The following is a 25985-nucleotide window of genomic DNA, read 5'->3' as shown; positions in this document are numbered from 1 at the left end:
TACTTTTGGAAAGGAGGTGAGGAGGAATTTCTTTAGCCAGAGAGTGATGAGTCTGTGGAATTCATTGCTTCAAACGGCTATGGAGGCCAAGACATTGGGTATTTTTAAGGCGGAGATCACCAGGTTCTTGATTAGTACGGGTGTCAGGGATTATGGGGAGAAGGCAGGAGAGTGGGGTTGAGAGGGAAAGATAGATCAGCAATTTTAGACTTGAGGGGCCGAATGGCCTAATTCTGCTCCAATGACCCTTGAACGTGCCTATGCCGACTAACGTGCCCCAAAATACTCAGTAATTACTTGCTTACAGTAAAGTCAAATATTATACTTTCCAAATCCCGGATAAAATCACGAATACTAAAACACAATGATGGCTATTTTAATAGTTCAACTAAAAAAGCATTGCTCAAGACCTTTACTTTTGGGAACGGCACTTGATTAGTGAAGTGGTATTGCATCGAAAATAAATCCATATATATGTGCAGAGTTTGTATGCTCTCCCTGTGACCAGGTTTTCTCCAAGTGCTCCAGTTTCCTCCCTCATCCAAGAGTGGATGCAAAAGTGGGATAACCTAGAACCAGTGTGCGGGTGATCGGTGGTCGGCTCAGACACGGTGGGCCAAGGGGCCTGTTTCCACACTGTATCTCTAAACTAAACTAGTTCAGATGACTCACTGATATAAAATGGGAATGATTTCATTCATTAATGCCATGTTTCCAGTTTTAACATTACCTTTCATGCTTATGTCATTTTTGTTGCAAAATATAGTCTAATAATCTATATAGATATATACAGTGCCCTTCATAATGTTTGGGACAAAGACACATCATTCATTTATTTGCCTCTATAATCCACAATTTGATTTGTTATAGAAAAAAAATCACGTGGTTAAAGTGCACATTGTCAGATTTTAATAAAGGCCATTTTTATACATTTTGGTTCCACCATGTAGAAATTACAGCTGTGTTTATACATAGTCCCCCCACCCCCATTTCAAGGCACCATAATATTTGAGACACAGGAATTTAATGTAAATGAAAGTAGTCATGTTTAGAATTTTGTTGCATATCCTTTGCATGTAATGACTGCTTGAAGTCTGCGATTCATGGACATCACCAGTTGCTGGGTGTCTTCTCTGGTGATTCTCGGCCAGGTCTGTATTGCAGCCATCTTTAGCTTAAGCTTGGTTTGGGGGCTAGTCCCCTTCAGTTTTCTCTTCAGCATATAAAAGGCATGCTCATTGGGTTCAGATCCGGTAATTGACTTGGCCACTCAAGAATTGACAATTTTTTAGCTTTGAAAAACTCCTTTGGTGCTTTAACAGAATGTTTGGGATCATTGTCTTGCTGTAGAATGAACCGCCGGCCAATGAGTTTTGAGGCATTTGTTTGATCTTGGTTCTTGGTTACTTGGTCCTCCAAAATATTCCAACTGGAATTTAAACTGGAGGTGGTGAAGGGAGGGATTAAGCCAGAAAGGGTTATTGGGAAGAAAGTGCTACTTTAAATTTAGTTGCATCTGGTTTGGTAACTATAGTTTGGTGGAGATTATTCCATGCTTTAATTGTGCGTGGGAAACAGATAGGATGTGTCTATACCCTTCAGAATTCATTACCATCAGCAGTTGTATCATCAATGAAGATAAATGAGCCAGTACCTTACATACATGCCCAGGCCATAACACGCCCAGCACCGTGTTTCACAGATGAGGTGGTATGTTTTGGATCTTGGGCAGTTCCTTCTCTCCTCCATACTTTGCTCTTGCCATCACTCTGATAAAAGTTAATCTTTGTCTCATCTGTCCACAAGACCTTTTTCCAGAACTGTGGTTACTCTTTTAAGTACTTCTTGACAAACTTCTGGTAACTCGGCCATCCTATTTTTGCGGCTAACCAGTGGTTTGCATCTTGCAGTGTAGCCTCTGTATTTCTGTTCATTAAGTCTTCTGCGGATTGTGGTCATTGACAAATCCATATCTGACCACTGAAGAGTGTATCTGGTCTGTTGGACAGGTGTTTGAGGATTTTTCTTTATTATAGAGAGATTTCTTCTGTCATCAGCTGTTGAGGTCTTCCTTGGCCTGCCAGTCCCTTTGCGATTAGTAAGCTAACCAGTGCTCTCTATCTTCTTAATGATGTTCCAAACAGTTGATTTTGGTAAGCGTAAGGTTTGGCTGAACAGTTTTATTCTTGTTTCTCAGTCTCATAATGGCTTCTTTGACTTTCATTGGCACAACTTTGGTCCTCATGTTGATAAACAGCAATAACAGTTTCCAAAGGTGATGGAAAGACTAGGTAATGAGATCTCTCTTATACCTGCATTAAGGAGGCAATTAAACACACCTGAGCAATTACAAACACCTGTGAAGTCATGTGTCCCAAACATTATGGTGCCCTGAAAAGGGGGGACTATGTACAAACACAGCTGTAATTTCTACATGGTGAAACCAAAATGGATAAAAATGGCCTTTAATAAAATCTGACAATGTGCACTTTAACCACATGTGATTTTGTTTTAATTACAAATCTCAAATTGTGGAGTACAGAAGCAAATAAATAAATGATGAGTCTTTTTCCCAATCATTATGGAGGGCACTGTATAGTCTAAACTAAATGAAAGATATATTTTGCAACTAAAATGATATAAGCATGAAAGGTGATTATGTTAAAAACAAGAAATGTAGCATTAATGAGGAAAGCATGTCCATTTTCTATTGTCATTTTAGCTAGACTGAGCCACCTAACATGGTAGGCTAATTTCAAATCATTAGTGTATCGATTTGAACAAAGCCGTTGCAGATACATAAGTGTTTTTGAAGCTAATTTAATATTTTGTTTCATTCGTCAAATCAAGATATGCATACTTATTGGGTTTTAGATAAGATCGATGCTTTAGATCTATTTTGAAGGTGAGGGAGATTAATTGATGAGCACATGTAAAAATAGATTAAGTATATACTAAGAGATTAGCGTAATGAAACTGGCCATATTAAAAGGAGTCAAAAGATATGCTGTAACCCATATTAATCAATATTTCCCAACCTATCATTAAATGTTTCCTAATCCATTAATTAAATGTTTTTAATTTATCTACTAAGGCCGTACAGCGGCATTTACTGAGCCATTACGACTTTTCCCTATGTAGAAACAAGGAACTGCAGATGCTGTAGCAGATCAGGCAGCATCTTTGTACAGTTAGTTTATAGATACAGAGTGGAGTCTGTGCCGACCAGATTTCACCCCTATACTGCTTCTATCCTACACACTAGGGGCAATTTACAGAAGCCAATTAACCTACAAACCTGAATGTCTTTGGAGTGTGAGAGGAAACCAGCGCACCTGGAGAAAACCAATATGGTCATAGGGAGAACGTACAAACTTAATTTAGTTTTAGTTTTGTTTATTGGCATGTGTACCGAGGTTCAGTGAAAAGCTTTTTTGTTGCATGCTATCCAGCCAGTGGAAAGACCACACGGACAGCTCCTGGGCACCAGAGATCTGTTCAATCTTGACTACGTATCCTGTCTCTCTGGAGTTTGTACGTTCGCCTTGTGCCCTCATGGGTTTACTCTGGGTGCTCCGCTTTTTTTTTCCCCACAATCCAAAGACATACAAGTTTGTAGGTTAATTGTCTTCTGTAAATTGTCTCTAGTGTGTAGGATAGAACTAATGTAAGGCCTATTGCTGGTCGGCGCACATTCAGTGGGCTGAAGGGCCTGTTTCCACACTGTATATCTAAACTAAACTAAACTATACTCCTGTAATCAGGCTCAAACCCGGGACTCTGAAGCTGTGAGGCAGCAACTCTACCGCTGCGCCACTGTGCTCTGGAGAACATCCCTGACATGGTCTCTTGTAGAGCACATTCCTCGGCCCATTTCAGTTTCTAGATTTACTAATCCTTGTTTTTAAGTATCTTCCAACAGGATTGCTGCAGGTGATAATGTGTAAAATGAAATTCTTGTTTTAGAGATACAGAGTGGAAACAGGCCCTTCGGCCCACCAAGTCCACACCGACCAGCGATCCCCACACATTAACACTATCCTACACACACTAGGGACTATTTACACTTATACCAAGCCTATTAACCAGTACATCTTTGTAGTGTGGGTGGAAACCAAAGATCTCGGAGAAAGCCCAAGCAGTCACGGGTGGAACGTACAAACTCTATACAGACAGCACTTGTAGTCGTAATCGAACTGGGATCTCTGGCGCTGCAAGCGCTATAAGGCAGCAACTCTACCGCCCCTTGTTGGTTGTTTTTTTCATCAAAATCAGCTGCAGACATTGCACAGGGATGGTGCCTATTGCCAAATGTTAATGAGGCAAAGAACCTCAATGGAAAAGAGCTCCTAAGTAAATAAATATGTTAAAAGTTTATTTTTAATTGGTAGATTGGATACACCACATTTGTACAGCCATTATCCTGCTGTCATTCTGAGCCCTTGCCATTGAAAGGAACATCATCTGTGGCTGCTGCTAATCGTGTACAGAGGGGCTGCAGAAATCCATGCATTGCAGGTAAACCACAGAGACATTTGTGCTTTATAAGACCCTAAGTCTAATGTCACTGAAATTGCCTAAAGATATATCAATTTCCCAGCAATGAATTTCCATTTACGGTCGAGTGTGATGCCTCGGGTCTTTCAGATAAGCCTTCCCTTGAAATGAGAAGCTTAGAACAAAAAAACACTTGTTTGCTCAAGTATGAAAAAAAAACCCGGCAAGCCTTTTAAGCTGTGTTTTGCCAGCTCAGTTGGATCAAGTGCATCAGTTTCTTTTGTCTGACTGTCTCGTATATTCCACTGAAGATAGACACAAAAAGCTGGAGTAACTCAGCGGGACAGGCAGCATCTCTGGAGAAGGAATGGGTGACATTTCGGGTCGAGACCCTTCTTCAGATATATTCCACTATCTGTCGAGTTATGCTTGTAATAAGGCTCGTACCACGACGTAAACAGAGTATACCTTTAATCTGTACAATACAACAGCAACTGAACAGAAAGACACAAAAAGCTGGAGGGTAACTCTCTGCAGTGGGGTTTACAGGCAGCATCTCTGGAGAAGGAACGGGTGACATTTCGGGTCGAGACCCTTCTTCAGATATATTCCACTATCTTCATATATTCCACTGTCAGAGTGAGGCCAAACATAAATTGGAGGAACAGCACCTCATATTTTGCTTGGGCAGCTTACAATCCAGCAGTATGAACGATGATTTCTCTAACTTCACATAAACATTGGATCCCCTCGGCCTCCATCCCTCCCGCACCCTCGTCATCGTACTAGTTTCACTGCGTTTCAGTGTCCTTATAACTCACTACTACATATCCCACAGCCAACAATGGACCATTGTGGGCTCCACCTTTCCTAGAATGTTGTTGATTTTTTTTCATATTTTCCATTCATTTGTCCTATATCGATCGTTTCGCTTTCTCCTGACTCTCAGTCTGAAGAACGGTCTTGACCCGAAACGTCACCTATTCCTTTTCTCCAGTGACGCTGCCTAACCCGTTGAGTTACTCCAGCTTTTTGTGTCTGCCTTCCGTCTCATATATTCTCTAATGATGCAAAACTGACTTAAATCTGCAAATCTCTTATCAGTATCATCAAAATGCAAGATTAGAAGCAACTGGTTCTGACAATCAATGCCTTCTTTGATCCTCCATTTAATTATTAAATTGGATGAGTGACTTTTAACAAGCTTCTAATTCCTGCTGAAGATGTTATGTTGTTATATTAACCCTCTCTCTAAACATCAGGTTTCTATCCAAATGTACGCAATATTGCCAGAAGAATTAAAGCTGTGAATGATGTTTGCTGACAGGCCATGACTTTTTATGTTGCTACATTTACTCCCAAGGCCAAAATGACCAAAGGAAGTGTTTTTTCACTGTTTACCAAGTGACACTAACTTGCTATGTCGTAATTTTTATTCGTCTGAATGCATTAACAGGAGGTCCACATTAAAGAAGTGAGGAATTTAGCGAGTCTATGACAACCTTCTTTAGGATTTGTTCAGAGGTTTACTCAGAATGGGTACTTTACTTTAAAGTGCTGTTTGCAATTGGTCCTGCATTTTACAACCCCATTCCTCAACCATAAACCAAGGACAAAAGTTTAACTTGCTCAGTCCATCGCCCATTATTGGATAAAATAAAACCGTAAGTTCCGTGATATTTGAACAGGCAAATGTTTAACAAATCAAGTCAAGAGTGTTTTATTGTCAAATATCCCGGACAGAGCAATGAAATTCTTAATTGCAGCAGCACAAATATAAATATATATACATAAAAACAGACAAACAATAATACTGCAAAATGACAAAACCAATGTCCTCCCGGCGTATGTGGTTCTGAGATTATTTGGAGGTTGTAGTGTTTAACAGCCTGATGGAGTTGTAGGGAAGAAGTTGCTCCTGAACCTGGACATTATAGTTTTCAGGCTCCTATGGGTTCTTCCTTAAGGGCCTGTCCCACTTGCGTGTCCTTGGCACGCAAATTACACGACCTCTAGGTTGCATTGAGGTGCACGGGCATTGTATGGCCGTGCAGGGCCGGTCCCACTTAGAAGGGCGGAGGGGTATGTAGTTGTGCGCGACATTGCGCAGGGCTCAGAAATTTTTGTAGTGAACGAAATCTTCGCACGCCAACGGCCTGTCGCGGAACTGACGGCCAAAGTGGGACAGGCCCAAGACCCTGGCACAACGCAACGTCTCACCTTCAACAGCAGCAGAAGCAGGCAAACGATCGCCGAACACGGCCTGGGGCTCACGGCCGTTGCAGTCCGGATCCGCCCCCACTTCTACTCCCAGAGCGGGGCCAAGAAAATTGAAGATAGACACAAAATGCAGGAGTTACTCAGCGGGACCGGCAGCATCTCTGGAGAGAAGCAATGGGTGACGTTTCGGGTCAAGACCCTTCTTTATAGACTGAAGAAGAGTCTCGACACGAAACGGCACCTATTGCTTCTCTCCGCAATGGCCGGCCCCGCTCTGAGTAGAAGTGGGGGCCCCAGGCCGAATTCGGCGATCGTCAGATGACGTCACACGCTCCAGACGGCTGTGCGTACGCATGGAATCGCGCCCGACCTTGAGTAGAGCTACTACTCGTGGAAAAAAGCTGTTTTTATGTCTGGCTGTGGCAGCTTTGACAGTCCAGAGGGAAGTGATTCAAAGAGTTTGTGGCCAGGGTGAGAGGGGTGAGAGATGATCTTACCCGCTGGCTTCCTGGCCCTTGCAGTGTACAGTTTGTCAATGGAGGGAAGGTTGCAGCCAACAACCTTCTCAGCTGATCGAACGATTCGCTGCAGCCTCCGGATGTCGGGCTTGGTGGCTGAGCCGAACCAGACCATGATGGAGAAGGTGAGGACAGACTCTACGATGGCCGTATAGAATTGGACCATCATTGTCTGCGGCAGATTGTGCTTCTTCAGTTGCCGCAGGAAGTACATCCTCTGTTGGGCCTTTTTGACTGTATATAGACGATGATGTAAAGAGACACGGTCAGGGTGGCTGTCAGGTGGGTTTTTTATGATCTCAGTACTGTCATACTGTCTTGGTCGCCATGGACAAGTTGGGCCTGTCTCTATGCTATATGTTTCTATGACTATATGAGGTCACTTTTTATCACACCATGCTGATTTTATTAGGCATGGATTAAAGCAGCACAAACACACATGCTGGACTTTACCGAGGGTGGGGGTAAGTATACAAGCATTGTGTTTTGACACTTGTATCTCAAATGTGACAAACAATCGCGAATTGCAAAGTGTTTGCCTATAACAGCACCATAAATCAGCTTTATTTTAATGACCCCAGTTACAAATTAGCGCCACATCACTAGCACATGGAAGTTATGAAAATATTTAACATTCTGGCCTGAAATGATATGTGCCATCAATCTGCTGGATTCTTAACAATACGTCTACCAGAATACTTCTTCTCCAAAAGCTATTCTGTAAATGGTTGGCAAACGATGTTGGGCAGCACAGAAGCATTGCTGGTAGAGCTGATGCCTCTCCACACCAGAGACGCAGGTTTGATCCTGAACTCGGGCGTTGTATGTGTGGAGTTTGCGCGATCTCCCTTTAACCAGGTGGGCTTACTCCAGTTGCTCTGGTATCCTCCCGCATCCCAAAGGCGTGCAGGTTTGTTGGTTAATTAGCCTCTGTCCCGAGGGTGTAGGGTGGATGAGAAAGTGGGATAACATAGAACTAGTATGAATAGGTGATCTCATAGAAGAATCTTCTCTGTTACAGAGAAAGATTGAACAAGTTAGGGCTTTATTCTTTGGAGCGCAGAAGGTTAAGGGGGGACTTGATAGATGTTTTTAAAATGATGAGAGGGATAGAGAAAAAGTGGGATAAACATGGAATGACTAGAATATGAATTTAGGGGTGATCTCATAGAAGAATCTGAAGAAGGGCCACAACTCAAAACATCACATGTCCATGTTCTACAGAGTTCTACAGAGATCCTGAGTTACTCCAGCACTTTGTGTTCTTTTTGAGAATGGGTCATAAGGTCATAAGTGATAGGAGTAGAATTAGGCCATTCGGCCTATCAAATCTCCACCGCCATTCAATCATGGCTGATCTATCTCTCCCTTCTAACCCCATTCTCCTGCCTTCTCCCCATAACCACTGACACCTGTACTAATCGAGAATCGTGCTAACTCTGCCTTAAAAATATCCACTGACTTGGTGATCGATAGTCTGTGTGGACTCGGCGGAAGGGCCTTTTTAAATGCTGGATCTCTGAACTAATCTATTGATAAATATTCCAGTGGACACAAGATTAAAAATCTTCCATAGAACTTGAAGCTTTTATCACAACGCAATATGCTTTATTACTGACTATTTTCACAAGTTCTTATTGGCTGGTACTTACCTCATTTAGTGCTGTCTGCTCATTTTATATTACATCAGCCCGGAATTAAATTCTCTTTATATAACCAATGGTCTCACATTGAGTCATAGAAATAAATGTGAATTAGAAAACAATTACTGGTGGAGCAGTAGGCTCGAATCAATGCAACAAAACAAATTTAAAAAAATTATATTCGACAAATTCAATATTGGACCAACCCAAATGACTTTCAAGTCTCAAATATAATTTTAGAATAATGATTCCTTCTACTGATAAATACTTTAAAACACAACCCTCATTAGAGAAATGCAGGTTTAATTTACATTAAATTGAATCTCCGAAAAATGCACGGAGGGAACAAGCCAATCTGACTCCATCATAATATTCCATTGGTGACTTCCTGCAGTATTGAATTTGAACAAACTAGGCCACATTTGCAAGATAAAATATTTAAAAGACTTCTTGACGTTTTGAGTTATTCTTGTGTGCCTTTATAATCAAAAGTCATCGGGTTGGTCTCAGAAAGAGTGCGTTCACATTTACCGGTTACCACTTCCTCCTGAGGCTATTGACAACAATAACATGGTATCCTATTGGCTGTATTTATTATTGTTATTGTCATAACCAAACAAACAAAAAATCCAATTTAATCAAGGGCATCAATAAAACAAGACTGAAATAACTTATGGCAATGTCATAAAAGCCATACTGAGTCCATCAACTATGAATCAAGTCTTCACAAGACAAATTTAATGCCACTAACCCACCATGTCATAGACATAGGAACAGGAAAAATATATAACGCTATCATATTCCATCTTAACGAATGCAAGACTTTCAATTCCTACATTTTATTTATTTATGAAGTCAATAGAATCCTTCTCATTAAAGAAAGCCAATAGACTTTCCTTCAGATTAAAATAAGGAGGTCGAAATATAAATTAAATTAAAACAACTGAATGAATAAAACCTGATCAGGATTTATAGGATGGAACTGCAGATGCTGGTTTATTCCAAAGATGCAAAATGCTGGAGTAACTCAATGGGTCAGGCAACACCTCTGGAGAAAAGGAACAGGTGATGTTTCAGGTTGGAACTTTTCTTTAGACTGAAAGATAAGAGGTGGGGGGGGGGGGGGGGGGGGGGGGGGGGGGGAGGTGTGGAGAATTGGTGGCGAGAAAGGCCAGAAAAAATCATGGCTGCCAACAGATTACCTCAGGAAGGGTGGAGCCAGTAATGGCCCATTGTTTGCTGGGGAAGATGTGCTAATGGATGCAAACAGTGAAACTGGTAGGTTGACTTTATTATGGGGAACATATTATGGGGAATTTATTAAGGGGAACAAAGAAATGCCAGATGAGTGGAACAGGTACTTTGGATCCGTCTTCACTATGGAGGACACAAACAATCTTCCTGATGTACTAGTGGCCAGAGGATCTGGGGTGACGGAGGAACTGAAGGAAATTCACATTAGGCAGGAAATGGTGTTGGGTAGACTGATGGGACTGAAGGCTGATAAATCCCCAGGGCCTGATGGTCTGCATCCCAGGTTACTTAAGGAAGTGGCTCTAGAAATTGTGGATGCATTGGTGATCATTTTCCAATGTTCTATAGATTCAGGATCAGTTCATGTGGATTGGAGGGTAGCTAATGTTATCCCACTTTTTAAGAAAGGCGGGAGAGAGAAAACAGGGAATTATAGACCAGTTAGCCTGACATCGGTGGTGGGGAAGATGCTGGAGTCAATCATAAAAGATGAAATAGCCGCACATTTGGATAGCAGTTGGATAACAGGATCGGTCCGTGTCTGCATGGATTTACGAAGGGGAAATCATGCTTGACTAATCTTCTGGAATTTTTTGAGGATGTAACTAGGAAAATGGACAAGGGAGAGCCAGTGGATGTAGTGTACCTGAACTTTCAGAAAGCATTTGTTAAGGTCCCACATAGGAGATTAGGGGGCAAAATTAGGGCACATGATATTGGGGGTAGAGTGCTGACATGGATTGAAAATTGGTTGGCAGACAGGAAACAAAGAGTAAGGATAAACAGGTCCCTTTCAGAATGGCAGGCAGTGACTAGTGGGGTACTGCAAGGCTTGATGTAGGGACCGCAGCTATTTACAATATACATCAATGATTTAGATGAAGGGATTCAAAGTAACATTAGCAACTTTGCAGATTACACAAAGCAGGGTGGCAGTGTGAACTGTGAGGAGGATGCTATGAGAATGCAGGGTGACTTGGAGAGGTTGAGTGAGTGGGCAGATGCATGGCAGATGCATTAATGTGGATAAATGTGAGGTTATCCACTTTGGTAGCAAAAACAGGAAGGCAGATTATTATCTAAATGGTGTCAAGTTGGAAAAGGGGAAGTACAATGGGATCTGGGGGTCCTTGTACATCAGTCAATGAAAGTAAGCAAGCAGGTACAGCAGGCAGTGAAGAAAGCGAATGGCATGTTGGCCTTCATAACAGGAGGAGTTGAGCATAGGAACAAATAGGTCCTTCTGCAGTTGTACAGGGCCCTAGTGAGACCACACCTGGAGTATTGTGTGCAGTTTTGGCCTCCTAATTTGAGGAAGGACATTCTTGCTATTGAGGGAGTGCAGCGTAGGTTTACAAGGTTAATTCCCGGGATGGTGGGACTGTCATATGCTGAGAGAATGGAGTGGCTGGGCTTGTACACTCTGGAATTTGGAAGGATGAGAGGGAATCTTATTGAAACATATAAGATTATTAAGGGTCTGGATACGCTAGAGGCAGAAAACATGTTCCCAATGTTGGGGGAGTCCAGAACCAGGGGCCACAGTTTAAGAATAAGGGATAAACCATTTAGAACGGAGATGAGGAAACACTTTTTCTCACAGAGAGTGATGAGTCTGTGGAATCTCTGCCTCAGAGGGCAGTGGAGGCCGGTTCTCTGGATGCTTTCAAGAGAGAGCTAGATAGGGCTCTTAAAAATAGCAGAGTCAGGGGATATGGGAGAAGGCAGGAACGGGGTACTGATTGGGGATGATCAGCCATGATCACATTGAATGGCGGTGCTGGCTCGAAGGGCCGAATGGCCTACTCCTGCACCTATTGTCTATTGTCAATTGACTAGGATAGGGGAGGGGGCAAGAGATGGGAGGGGGGAAGAGATTGAATGCAGGAGTTAAGGGCCTGTCCCACTTGGCAATTTTTTCGGTGACTGCTGGCATCGTTGACTGACGTATCAGATCACCGAATATGACGACACTGATATGACGCCGGCAGTCACTGTAAAAATCGCCAAGTGCGACAAGCCGTTAACTTGAAATTAGAGAAATCAATACTCATACTGCTGGGTTGTAGGCAGCCGAAGCAAAATATGAGGTGATGATCCTCCAATTTGGGTGTGGCCTCATTCTCACTGTGGAGGAGGCCCAGGACAGAAAGGTCAGTGTGGGAATGGGAAGGAGAGTTAAAGTGTTTGGCAACCGGGAGATCGCGTAGGCCAGGGTGGACTGAGCGAAGGTGTTCAGCGATTTAGTGCAGTGCCATAGTTATACAATTCACAAATACTCGCTTGGCCAACACAGTTTAAATTCTGCCATCACACAATGATGTTGAGCACAGTTACTGTACACTGCATTCACAATTTCCTCCATGAAGGATGTGCACAGGGTAGCTAGAAACAAAAAATGTTGGTGATACTCAGTAGGTCGGGCAGTGTCTGTGACAAAATAGTTATTCATATAGATGTTCTTTCTTCAACAAATTTAGACACATATGCTGTAACTCAGTTGATTAACTGGTAGCATCTCTGGAGAAAAGGATGACATTTCGGGGCAAGACCTTCTTCAGACTCCTTTCAACACCATTTGACCACCAGGGCAGCACAGTGGCACAGCAGTAGAGTTGCCGCCTTACAGCGCCAGAAGCCCGTTTCGACCCTGACTACAGGTGCTGTCCCTGTGGCTGCATGGGTTTTCTCCGGGTGCTCCGGTTTCCTCCCACATCCTAAAGACGTGCAGGTCTGTAGGGCAATTGGCTTCTGTAAACTATGTCAAGTGTGTAGGATAGAACTCATGTATGGATGATCATTGGTCGGCACAGATTTGGTGGGCCGAAGGGCCTGTTTCCATACTGTATCTCTAAAACTAATACTGAGAAGGAAACATTAGGAGAGCGTTTGAAGTTAGAAGGAGATGCCTTTTGGCAAGAGGCTTAGGGAGGAAATTCAAGTGGTCATGGTACAGGTTTGTAAGCTAATTGTAAAATTTCAGTAAAATTGTAAATTGTCCCAAGTCTGTGTAAGATTGTGTTAATGTGCGTGGTTCGTTGAGCAGCGTGGACTCGGTGGGCTGAAAAACCTATTTCCGCGCTGTATCTCTAAACTAAACTAAGAGATATGTAGGAAGGAACTGCAGATGCTGGTTTACACCAAAGTTAGACGCAAAATACTGGAGTAACTCAGTGGGTCAGGCAGCATCTCCGGATAGAAGGAATGGGTAACATTTTGGGTCGAGGCCCTTCAGACTAAAGGGGACTAAAGGCATGGCAGGAAATGATGCAACAGAACAAGTAGGGAACAAACAAAGAACCAGAATTGGGGTAAGCTAGCAGATTGTAAGAAGCAAGGCCACAAGGGAATTGAATAAAGGGCAAGAATTTTTTAATTGAGCTAGTTATGTTATAGAATGAATAGCTCTGTGATATTCAAAAATACTCTAATCAAAAATTACACACAAGAAAAAAATTGGGGGATTAAAAATTATACATGCAGCTTTCCTTATAACAGATGGTGGAAGCTGCGGGAATCCAAAATGTCTTTATTGCATTAATGATATAACACAGTATACTAATGATACTACAATTGCAAACGAACTCTGCATATGCTATCTGGCTTCTCCATTTGCCAACATCATCTGGTTATCTTCTAAGCTCCTGTTGCTCACAGATTGATAAATTCTATCTTCTCTTGTGGATATTTTCCACAGTAGAGTCTTGCCACAGTTGTGTTGCATTTCAGAAACCGAGGCGTGCTGCAGATGAGACGAACACAGATACAGTGGCTAGAATAGCTGAGGCTGTTTAGAGATGCAGCGTAGAAACAGGGCTAGGGCAGGACAGTGGTACAGCAGTGTTGCTGCCTTACAGCCCCAGAGACCCGGGTTCAATCCAGAGTACGGGTGCTGTCTGCACGGATTTTGCACGTTCTCCCTGTGACCACGTGGGTTTTACCCCAGGTGCATCGGTTTCCTCCGACACTACAAAGATGTACAGATTTGCAGATTAATTAGCTTTGGTAAAATTGTAAATTGTCCCTAGTGTGTCGAACAGTGCTAATGTACAGCGTGATCGCTGGTCGACACGGAATCTGTGGGCCGAAGGGCCTGCTTCCGCACTATATCTTTCTGAAGTCTAAAGTAAACGCCCTCCTGCTCAACGAGTCTGTGCCGGCCAGCGATCACTTTACACTAGATCTATCCTTCACACTAGGGATCATTTATAGAAGACAATTTCAGAGTCTCCAGAGATGCTGCCTGAGCCACTGAGTTACTCCAGCACTTTTTGGCTATCCTTGGTAAAGCAACATCTGCAGTTGCTTGTTTCTCCAGATTGATTCAGAGGTCAGGAGTGACTCTAATTTGCCCTAGTTTGCCAGTTGTTTGGTGTTAGAAAATCATTAGTTTCCTATATTGTTATGGAAATGCCAAGATGGTCACATCAGTAAGTTTTTAGTTTAGTTTAGAGATACAGCATGGGAACAGGCCCTTTGCCCCTCAAGTCCACATCAACCAGCGATATTCTAATTATCCCACTTTCTCATCCACTCCCTGCACACTAAGCGTAATTTACAGAGGGTCAATTAACCAACAAATCTGCACATTTTGGGGCAGGAAACCGGAGCACCCAGAAGAAACTCACTCGGTCACAGGGAGGTCGTGCAACCTCCATACAGAGAGCACATAAGGTCAGGATCAAATCCAGGTCTCATGCACTGTGAGTCAGCAGCTCTACCAGCTGCGCCACTGTGCCACCCTTCCATTTTGATCTGCATATGATATTTGCGTCGGAGTTAAACGAACAATAAAACACAAGAAACTGCAGAGAATTTTGTACGCAACCCCACATCAGCACGCCAACCAACCTCCCTTCCACTGACTCCATCTACACTTCATGCTGCCTCGGCAAGGCCACCAGCATAGTCAAGGACCAGCCTTACCCCAGTCTCCCTCTTCTCCCCTCTCCCACCAGGCAAGAGGTTCAGAAGTGTAAAAAATGCATACCTCCAGATTCAGGGACAGTTTCTTCACAGCTGTTATCAGGCAACTGAACCATACTATCAACAACTAGAGAAATGTCTTGACCTACCATCTACCTCATTGGAGACCCTCGGATTATCTTTAATTGGACTTTATTGGACTTTATCTTGCACTAAAAGTTATTCCCTGTATCCTGTATCTGTGCACTGTGGACGGTTTGATTGTAATTATGTATAGTCTTTCCGCAGACTGGTTAGCACGCAACAAAAAGGTTTTCCGCTGTACCTCGGTACACATGACAATAAACTAAACTAAACTGAAAAAAAGTTACTCACCAAATAGTTATGAGGAAGAAAGTTGTTGACCCTGGAGATGCTCCACATACCCTCGAGGTACTGCTGTGCTTGTATGGTGACTGAGTTCAGAGCATTGCTCAGACCACTGGAACCAACAGTGACTTGAACACTGGACTTGGAAAGGCTGCCAGCACCCTGACACCAGCCTGGTCCGTTCCGTCTCTCTGCACCAGATATCACATTTCCAGATTTTACCGGCTGCCTGCTCATTTGTCCTCTGACAAAGGGCCAATCTCTTTGCGATGACACTGTGACCACACTTTGGGGAGCGTTGCCTGAAGGAACGGCATTGGTAGAGTGTGCGGGCTCAGGTATACCCTGACCAGATACTTGACCGAGATGATGGACCGTCTGAATGGCTTCCTTCCGCAGTTGATTCAGATGCGTCGCGCAAATCTCGCACCTGCTCTCGCCGCCATCATTTCGACCTCGTTTCGAAGTGTCGGCCACTTGAAGCTTGTCAATAATAAACGCCGAAAACCCTGGCTCCTGGAAATGGAAAACAAACATCAGCTAACTTGGACAAATTGCAAATCATCCCTATTAGCTCCACAGTGACATTTCGGATGGTATTAAAACCTCTACAAATCTACGTGTAGCTTTGCCTCATGGAACATAATTGGTTCATAAATCATATCCGTGTGCAAAAGTATAAAAATAATTATCAAAAATAAACTGACGCTCGATGCATACCTGATAACTACACATCTACTTACACTAATAATTAGCTGTACGTTAAAGAGTTGAATGTAACTGTGTGTTTAGCACTCAGGAGATCGTCTAGTTAGTGAGCCTTATTAATGAAACATTAACGTGTTGCAAAGGATCTTTTGTTGTAAAATCTAATCAGAGAGAAAATAATCCTCATAGCATCCTGAACAAGTTAATGTCTGCTGATAAATTGCTGTGGTGTAACCCTTGGCCTTAGCAATGAATAATCCACCAGGTCCATTAACAAAGACCTTGTTGGGGGAATACACTAGAGTATCCTGGTGTGCCAGGGCAGAGTGACCAATATTAATGGCTCTGACCTAGACAGTTGTCACATTGCCTGTGAACCTGCAAACTATCGGTCACAGTTCCTGAGTTCACAGCCACCCTCTGAAGTGTGAAAATGTTTCCACTGAGGAGATCATTCAAAGGCAAATGTCTCTTCTCTGCTGCCAGTTAATTTATTTTGTTCTTTTTTTTCAAGCAATCCCTTTAAACTTGTTTCATGGATATTCAGTTTTCAGGGTCCCAAAGCCCAGTGCTGTCATTATTTCTCCACAGTGCCGAGATATTTCAGCTATCAGTGCAAAAAACACTCCAGAGTCGGCCCCCTGTGTACAGCGGTGGATGCTTTGGAAAGGGATTAAATCCTGCACAATGCAAAGCTGTTACTGAAACTAATGCCACACATGGACGTGGACCAAGTAAATGCTCTTATATCATGCCCCGTGACAATTACAGGTTACAGGAGGGATCGCTGGGACAGCTGAGAACATTTCCCACCATGCTCAGGACACTGAAGGCAACAATAGAACATGAATAATCCACAACACAAGATGCCTGAGCAGCCTACCCTTGTCTAAACTTTCCTTTACCAAAGGTCACAGTGACGGCAGGAGTTTCATTGAATGGTTCAATGGTACTTTGTTGGCACATGTGCCGAGGTACAGTGAAATTCACTTTTGTATACAGTTCAGAACAAGTATCACTATACATAAGCACTTAGATACTCTTAGATAAGCATCTCAGATAAAATACAAGTGTATAGCAGTGAAGATAGACACAGTGCGGGAGTAACTCAGCAGATCATGCAACATCTCTGGAGATGGTGGATAGGTGACGTTTCGGGTTGAGACCCTTCTTCAGTCTGATGAAGGGTCTCGACCTGAAACATCACTTATTTCTTGTCTCCAGAGATGCTGCCTGATCCATTGAGTTATTCAGTATTTTGTGTCTCTCTTCGGTGTAAACCAGCATCTACAGGTCGTTCCTACGCAAGTGTATGGTAGTAATACACTGATACCATACAAGTGCATAGCAGTAGTACACTGATGCCATACAAGTACATAGTAGTAGTACATGATACTTACTATACATGTGTATAGCAGTAGTACGCTGAGACAGTATACAGAGTCGCCAGATCTTAGCGCCATACAAAGTTACAAATATTATGATTGACAAAGATGTTGCCTGGACCTGAAACCTGAGCTATAGGGAGAGGATGATGAGCAGGCTAGGATTTTTTTCCTAGGAAAGGGGAAGGATGAGAGATGAGGATGAGAGTATAATAGCATGAGAGGAACAGATAGGGTGAATGCACAGAGTCGTTTACCCGGAGAAGGGGAATCGAGAACCAGAGGGCATAGGTTTATGGTGAGAGGGGAAAGATTTAATAGAAACTTTTTAACCTAGAGGATGAAGGATATATGGAGGGAGCTGCCAGAGGAGGTAGTTGAGGTGGTACTATCACAATATTTAAAATACATTTTGACAGGTGGACGGATAGGAAAGGATTAAAGGGATATGGGTCAAACGTGAGCAGGTGGGACTAGTGTAGATGGGGCATCTTGTTCAGCATGGACAAGTTGGGCGGAAGGGCCTGTTTCCGTGCTGTATTACTTGAAATGTACTTAAAAAAACCGAATAAAGTGATTATTACTGTGCAAATATTTGAAGAAGTGTCATGTTCGGTAAGCGGGATTCAGATCCTTAGATGAGCACACAAAATGAACAAGGGCTTTAACGGACCAGAAACGCCAAAACATGGCAATTATTGGTGCAACAAAAATTGTAAATTGTCCCCTGTGTGTGTAGGATAGTGTTAGTGTGCGAGGATTGTTGGCCAGCGTGGACTAAGTGTGCTAAAGGGTCTGTTTCCACACTGCTAACTGCGGATTGTACAGTTGCTGCTTTAAAGTGCCAGAGACCCAGGTTCGATCCTGACAAAGGGTATTGTCTGTACGGTCTTTGTACGTTCTCCCCGTGACCTGCGTGGGTTTTCTCCGGGAGCTCCAGTTTCTCCCACATTCTCAAGGCGTACATGTTTGTTGGTTAATTGTCAAGGTAAAAATTGTAAATTGTCCTTCGTGTGTGTAGGGTAGTGTTAGTGTGTGAGGACGGACTAAGTGTGCCAAAGGGACTGTATCCACACTGTATGTTTCAACTAAACTGTATTGTCTATTGAATCTGTGGAATTCTCTGCCACAGATGGCAGTGTATGCCAATTCACTGGATGTTTTCAAGAGAGAGTTAGATTTAGCTCTTAGGGCTAATGGAATCAAGGGATATGAGGAAAGAGCAGGAACGGGGTATTGATTGGGGATGATCAGCCATGATCATATTGAATGGCGGTGCTGGCTCAAAGGGCTGAATGGCCTACTCCTGCACCTATTGTCTATGTTTCTATGTAGACTCAAGTAGGCTGTTTCCTTACATTATCTGCTAACTGCGGATTGTATGGCATTAATCACATTGATCTGTGTGCAAAAAAAAAAGAATCTCACTGTAGCTTGGTACCTGTGATAATCAAGGAAACATTGACCATTGAATTCTTGGTGTGGGCAAATATGTGTTGCTCTAAGCTGCTGAAGCCACAGAGGCATGTAGTGAGCATCAGTGACCCAGAGCCAGGGAGTGAAAAACAGGCAAGGTTTATCTTCTCGATCAGTAGCTAGAGACATCTGCTGGAAAGCAGAGAGAAGCCTTCAAAATCAATAGTTTGCTCACAAACACACTGCATGAAGTCTGGCCACTTGGGTGTTCAGCTACTGAAAAAACATGCCAATCATGAGTCAGCAAAACCGGACGTGAAAATAGGAGGATTCAAGCAACAAAGCTCAACTGTCTGAAAAAGGATCTCGACCCGAAACGTCACCTATACCTTTCTCCAGTGGTGCTGCCTGACCCGCTGAGTTACTCTAGCATTATGTGTCTATCACAAAGTTCAACTCATCTTTGCCTCATCAAAAAATTAATAATATTGGGCGGCACGGTGGCGCAGCAGGAGGGTTGCTGCCTTACAGTGCCAGAGTCCCGGGTTCAATCCTGACTATGGGTGCTGTGTATATGAAGTTTGTAGGTTCTCCCTGTGACTGTGTGGGTTTTCTCCAGGTGCTCTGGTTTCCAAAGACATACAGGTTTGTAGGTTAATTGACTTCTGTAAATTGTATCTATCGTGTAGTGTACAAAGTGATGGCTGGTCGGCACGGACTCGGTGGGCCGAAGGGCCTGTTTTTCGCTGTATCTCTAAACTAAAATAATAGTATAAAAGGTCCCCAACCTAAATCAGGAATTAGAGCATTAAGTCTGCATTCCCAAATCTGTAATCAATTTGAAGCAATCATTTTAAAAGACATAAATATTTTTTGTTTCCATAATATTCAGTCACCCATCTGCTTAAATTTGCTTATTGTAGATATACTGTGTAGAATATAATTTAGAATCAATTTTAAGTTCCATTATATAAAATTAATGTCCATCACATTTGCTGATAACTGATTGCTGCTGATTCTTGCAACTTAGGTGTTTTTTTCAAAAACATTTGCATAACAATTTTCCACATTTTTGCATGTTCACCCTGTCAACATTTGCTCTTTAGGCTTGATCATTTTAAATACCACTTTGAGCAGATATTCATAAATCCTCTTTGTAGAAAGGAACTGCCGATGCTCGTTTATGCTGCCGAAGATAGACTCAAAGTGCTAGAGTAACTCAGCGGGGCAGGCGGAATATCTGGAGAACATGGATAAGTGACGTTTTGGGTCGGGATCCTTCTTCAGACTGAAAGTGGAGAGGAGGGAACTGGAGGTTAGAACAGGCCAGAACAAAGCAGGGCCGCGCTCATAAATCCTCTGAAACGTCACCCATCCTTTTTCTCCACAGATGCTGCCTGACGCACTGAGATACTCCAGCACTTTGTGGTTACATTCATAAATCCTCTTGCTGTTTGCAATGTCCCTGAACTATGCTCTGAGTGGTCAATTCAAGCCAGTTTCATACATCCCCCACTGCCTCTGGGCAGTTTCCAACACGTTCCAATGCCTGAAAAATCTCCTCCTGAGCCATCCATGATTTGCAGTTTGCCCCCTGAACTATGCTCTCCCTCCATCAAGCCAGTTTCATACATCCCCCACTGCCTCATGATCCCCCCCCCCCCTCTCCCTCTCCCCTCCCCCCCCCCCCCCCCCCCACTCCCCCCCTCCCCCCCCTCCCTCCCCCCTCCCTCCCCCCCCTCCCCCCCCCTCCCTCCCCCCCCCTCCCTCCCTCTCCCCCCCCCTCCCTCCCATCCCCCCACCCCTCTCCCCCTACCTCCCACTTCCACCCCCCTCCCTCCCCCTCTCTCTCCTTCCCACCCCCCTCCCTCCCTCCCCCCCCCGCCCTCCCCCCTCCCCCCCCCTCCCCCCCCCCTCCCTCCCCCCCTCCCTCTCTCTCCTTCCCCCCCCCCCCCCTCCTCCCTCCCCCCCCCCCTCCCCCTCCCCCTCCCCCTCCCCCCCCCCCCCCCTTCTCTCTCTGTCCTCCCTCTCTACGCCCCCTCCCCCTCTCTAGACACGCCTGCGAGTTGGGGGCTATGCGTCAGTAGATAATGGGGTAAAAGGAGCAAATTGATAATATTAATATATTAACAAGGGGGGCAGTTAGCGTGTGCGCGGGGGGTAGTTAGTGCGTGTGTGGGGGTGGTTAATGTGTGTGACGACACATGCCCCCCCCCCCCCCCCCCCTCTCAACCGCACATTGGGGGAACAGACCCAACGGATCTGCACTTGGTCTAGTTTCTTTTTAAAAATCCATTTTGTCATTTATATGGTACTTCCATTTTTATCTAGTTGAAAAGGTGTACCAGAATAATGTCAAGGAATTTTGTCTAGCAATGTAATCCACTAACGGACTTGTTTGGTTTACAATATAGAAGCTGCTGCCTTATGGCATTAACAGAAAATGAAGAACATGAATCTTGATCAATAAATTCAACTCATAACCTTTTTGCAAAATAACAACAATATTCAATACAATTGATAGACACAAAGTGCTGCAGTAACTTAGTGGGTCACGCAGCATCCCTGGAGAAAAACAGATGGGTGATGTTTAGGCTGAAGAAGGGTCCCAACCTGAAACGTCACCCATCCTTCTTCTCCAGAGATGCTGCATGAATAGATGACTTACTCCAGCACTTTGTCCTCTTTTCTGGTGAGCTGGACCAGGCTTTGAGGTAAGATACAGGCAGCAGTTTACAGAGATGAGATGCTGCTGACCATTGAACTCTCCCATCTGGAGCTAACAAGGGCATCATGGTTATCTTGGTCATGAATAGGATGAATATGCAGCAGGGGAGCTGAGGCAAGGACAAGCTGGCCGATATATGGAGATGGAAATATTTCAAACCCTTACTGACCAACATGAGATTAGAAAACCTTGTTTTGATTTAGAGAAAAATTCTGTGAGACATGTCCTGGTGTTTGATTACTTTGGTTGATAACAGCTTTACATTAGCTGAAAACTTCCAGTGTGGATCCACAGGGTTCAATAGAAAGCCGCTCAAGGGGCCCAGGAAACTAATTTTGTTGTCATTTAAAATCCACGTCCTTATCTGATGCAGTCCTTCCACTGTTGTATGAATTTCCCTCTTGCTCACATCAAATGCGAGAAACCACATCACAAGCATTGCAACCGACCCTTTATTTTGCTTAGTCCATTATACCGGGAGCCTGTCTCGATTCAAAATGATCAATTTGTCTATTATAAAGAGAAACACAACAAAAAATATCCACTTTAAAATCTGCACAACCACATTAGTTATTTATGAGATCATAGGGATTGTAAGTTCATAGAAGGCATTGTACATTTGTTGTTTGTGAAGGAGTTTCTGTCACACAATACCTCCAGCAACATGTCAACATTTTTTAAGTGATGAGAAAGTTTACAAATTATAATTTAAAACTTTTATGAGTTTTAAATTATAAAATGGTTAATCTTTTATAATTTAAAACTCATAAAAGATTAACCATTTTATTTTGCTGATCTGTCTTATATGACTCGGTACCAAATAATCTTGTTCCAGAGGAAACAGCTAAGAAGCTTGTTTAGACAACACTCCTATGAGCTATCCAGCGATATTACACAACACTAAAGGCACCATATAATTAGAAATTATTGTTGTTGTTATTTACTTTGGTTCTCTAAAGGGGAGCAATCATTTGTTTTCTATTGTGTAGGAAGGAATTACAGAAGCTGTTTTACACGGAAGATTGACACAAAGCGCTGGAGTAATTTAACAGGTCAGGCAGCATCTCTGGAGAACAGGAATAGATTATGTTTTGGGTCGAGACCCTTCTTCAGACTGAGAGTCAGGGGAGAGGGAAACTACAGGTAAGAAAAGGTACAGAACACATCAGAGCTGGCACCGATGAAAATGGAGCCCACAATGGTCCATTGTTGGCTGGTGAAGAGGTGATAATGAAGGGATATGAACAGTGGCAAGAGGACTAGGGTGAGAGAGGGATGGAGAGAGAGAGAATGCAAGAGTTATGGATGTTAGTGTGTGATTTTATTCACTGAACTTTATTGGCCTAATCTTACTTTACTATCTTACACTAAGTTTTATACCCTTTATCCTGTATCTGTACACTGTGCACGGTTTGAATAGACTTTATGTTAGACTTTAGAGATACAGCATGGGACATACCCTTCAGTCCACTGAGTCTGCGTCAACCAGAAATTACCCCATACACTAGGATTATCCTACACACTAGGGACAATTTACAGACTCATTTAACCTACAATCCTGTCCATCTTTGGAGTACAGGAGGAATCTGGAGCACCTGACAAAAACTCATACGGTCACAGGGAGAACATACAAACTACAGACAGGACCCATAGTCAGGATCGAATCTGGGTCTCTGGTGCTGGAAGGCAGCAACTCTACTGCTGCGCCACTGTGCCGCGCCCTTAAATGAATTTGCTGACTGGAAAGCAGGCAATAAAAAATATTTCCACTGTACCTCGGTACTCGTGATAATAATAAACTAAACTGAACTCAACACTGCTTGGAGCAGCCTGGCCATGTGCAGCAGAATTGTATAGATTCGAGCAAAATCAGTTCAACTGACACAGGGACCATGGAATTCATTAGTGCAGTTAATCTGTGTGATCTTGAGGACAACAATATATCTGCCAGCATTTTGTGTCTTGATTGCTTTTCAAATCCTCTTTCTGCAAAATGTACACAGTTGACACTGCACGTACTTCGAATCAGTCTCATCCATAATGCAACACTTAGTCAACTAATCTATCAACATTCAATTTCTACGCTCACAGGAAGGTGCCAGAATGCCTTTTGGGACAATGTGGAACTCCATCCAGTAATAAGCTAAGACAAAAAGGAGGAACAGATTGGCTAACAATTCTACACCACAATACACAGAGGATGTTTAACCAGGGTTGTCTGTTCCCATTTGAAATTTTATGTGATAAACCAGTCCCAGTCCCACTTAAACACTCCTCGCACGACAAACTGGTCAAACGGCAATAGACACAAAATTGTAGCGATTGTGAGCGTAGCTCAGACCATCACACAAACCAACCTCCCTTCCATTAATTCCATTCGTACCTTACGCTGCCTCAGCAAGGTTAGCAGCATGATCAATGATGAGTCGTACACAGGCCACTCCCTCTTCTCCCCTCCCCCATCGGGCAAAAGGTATAGAAGTGGGAAAAATCCCACCTACAGATTTAGGAACAGTTTCTTCCAAGCTGTTATCAGGCAACGGAATCATCTTACCACAACTAGAGAGCAGTCCTGAATTACTATCTACCTCATTGGTGACCCTTGAAATTTACTGACTTTACCTTGTAATAAAAATTATTCCCTTATCCATACACTGTATACGGCAGAATTGTAATTATGTATTGTCTTTCCGCTGACTGGTTAGCACACAACAAAAGCTCTTCACCTCGATACACTAAACTAAATAGAACTGAACAAAAAGATGGAGTAACTCAGCAGGTCAGGCAGCATCTCTGGAGAAAAGGAATAGGTGACGTCTCTGGTCGAGACCCTTCTTCAGACTGAGCCAGGGGGGGGGGGGAAACTAGAGGTATGAAAAGGTTCAGAACAAATCAAGAGCCAGCACCAATCACCAAGGAAACGTGGTGCCCACAATGGTCCATTGCTGGCTGTGGTAGAGGTGATAATGTAGGGATATATGGATGTGAACAGTGGAACTAGCAGGATGACTAGGGTGGGGCAGGGTCAGAGAGAGTGGGAATGCAAGGGTCGCTAAATTAGCGAACACAAACAATGTTCCTACTGCTGGGTTGTATGCTGCCCAAGCGAAATATGATGTGTTGTTCGTCCAATTTGCCTGTGGCCTCATTCTGACAGTGGAGGATGCCCAGGACAGCCAGGTCAGTGTGGGAAAGGGGAAAGGGCATTAAAATGTTTGGCAACCGGCAGATTGTGTAGGCTAATGCCATAAGTGTCCAGCAAAATGATCCCCAAAATGATCCCCAAGTCTGCATCAACAGTGTAAATGCTCACACATACGGCCCCCCATCATAAGAAGAATGGCCAGTATGTGGAGTACCGAATAGCAGCTGGTTCCAGGGAGGAGAAGTCAGCAATCTATCCCATTCCAAATCCTCTCGGGGACAGTCTTGACCATTGCAGCTGGCCCTTTTGTGCTAGCGATGTGAATTTTGGAGATTAATCAAAAAACAATTGATTTTTCTTAAGACAAATCAAATAGTCTGATAGAAATCCAATAAAGTCTAGTCTCAAATGTCCTTTGGATGCCCTAATGAATAACTATAATCTTTATGTTTACATGGGAATAAAGAAAAGTTAGTAGTCACAGTATCTGGGTCTTGAAACAAATAAATTCATTGCAGGCTGCTGCCTTATAAATCATGGTTTTGCTATCAAGGGGTGGTCTCCTCTGCAGATTATTTTTCCTTCGAGCGGTGTCCAGAATGAGAGATATAATAATCGATGCCGTTACACAGTAAACATTTGGACAGCGATGATTTATTCTTGTGTGAAACCTGATGGCTGAATCAATGAGGGAAAAAAAGTGACTTCATGCATTCCAATTTAATAAGTATAAATCACTAATCAAATTCAGCAGACATTTAAAATATATATTTTACAAATTAAAATTGAGCTGATATTAGGATCGGAATTTCAATGTCATTCATCAACAGTGCCAACCTATAAAATCTCAGTTGTGCCCTTTAATGCTCTTTGTGCAGTTGTATCACCTCTATTATGGGGAGCGTCAAAGAAAAAAGGGAGAGTAGATTTTATTTATCACTGAAGTTATGCATGTCCTTCTAAAATTGGCCAAAATTCACAACCATTAAAAAGAAAATTCTTAATTGTTCATGAAAAAAAAAATCACCAGATGCTGGAGAAAAAGAACAGGAAATTGGGATGAAATGAATAATCCTTTCAGAATCATAGTATTTTAATGATGCAACTCCATGGGCATTTAAATCAACTCCATGATGCAACTCCATGACATTTATACACATGGTCCACCCCAAGTGA

The 25985-nt window shown here is 43.1% G+C and overlaps 1 protein-coding gene across 2 annotated transcripts in view; it reads right to left on the bottom strand.

Annotated features, from left to right (window-relative positions):
- The window catches only part of kif26ab (kinesin family member 26Ab), a 152944-nt gene that overhangs the window by 66619 nt on the left and 60340 nt on the right, over positions 1 to 25985 (bottom strand). For both annotated transcript variants that reach the window (XM_055640628.1, XM_055640627.1), the window contains exon 3: positions 15434 to 15943. In XM_055640628.1, the coding sequence (XP_055496603.1) occupies positions 15434 to 15943 (510 nt within the window). The remainder of the gene's footprint in view (positions 1 to 15433; positions 15944 to 25985) is intronic.

This window comes from Leucoraja erinacea, chromosome 9, assembly GCF_028641065.1.
Source record: "Leucoraja erinacea ecotype New England chromosome 9, Leri_hhj_1, whole genome shotgun sequence".
NCBI classification, from domain to species: domain Eukaryota; kingdom Metazoa; phylum Chordata; class Chondrichthyes; order Rajiformes; family Rajidae; genus Leucoraja; species Leucoraja erinaceus.
The sequence above is the reverse complement of the archived record's forward strand: the minus strand, read 5'-3'. Positions and strand labels throughout refer to the sequence as shown.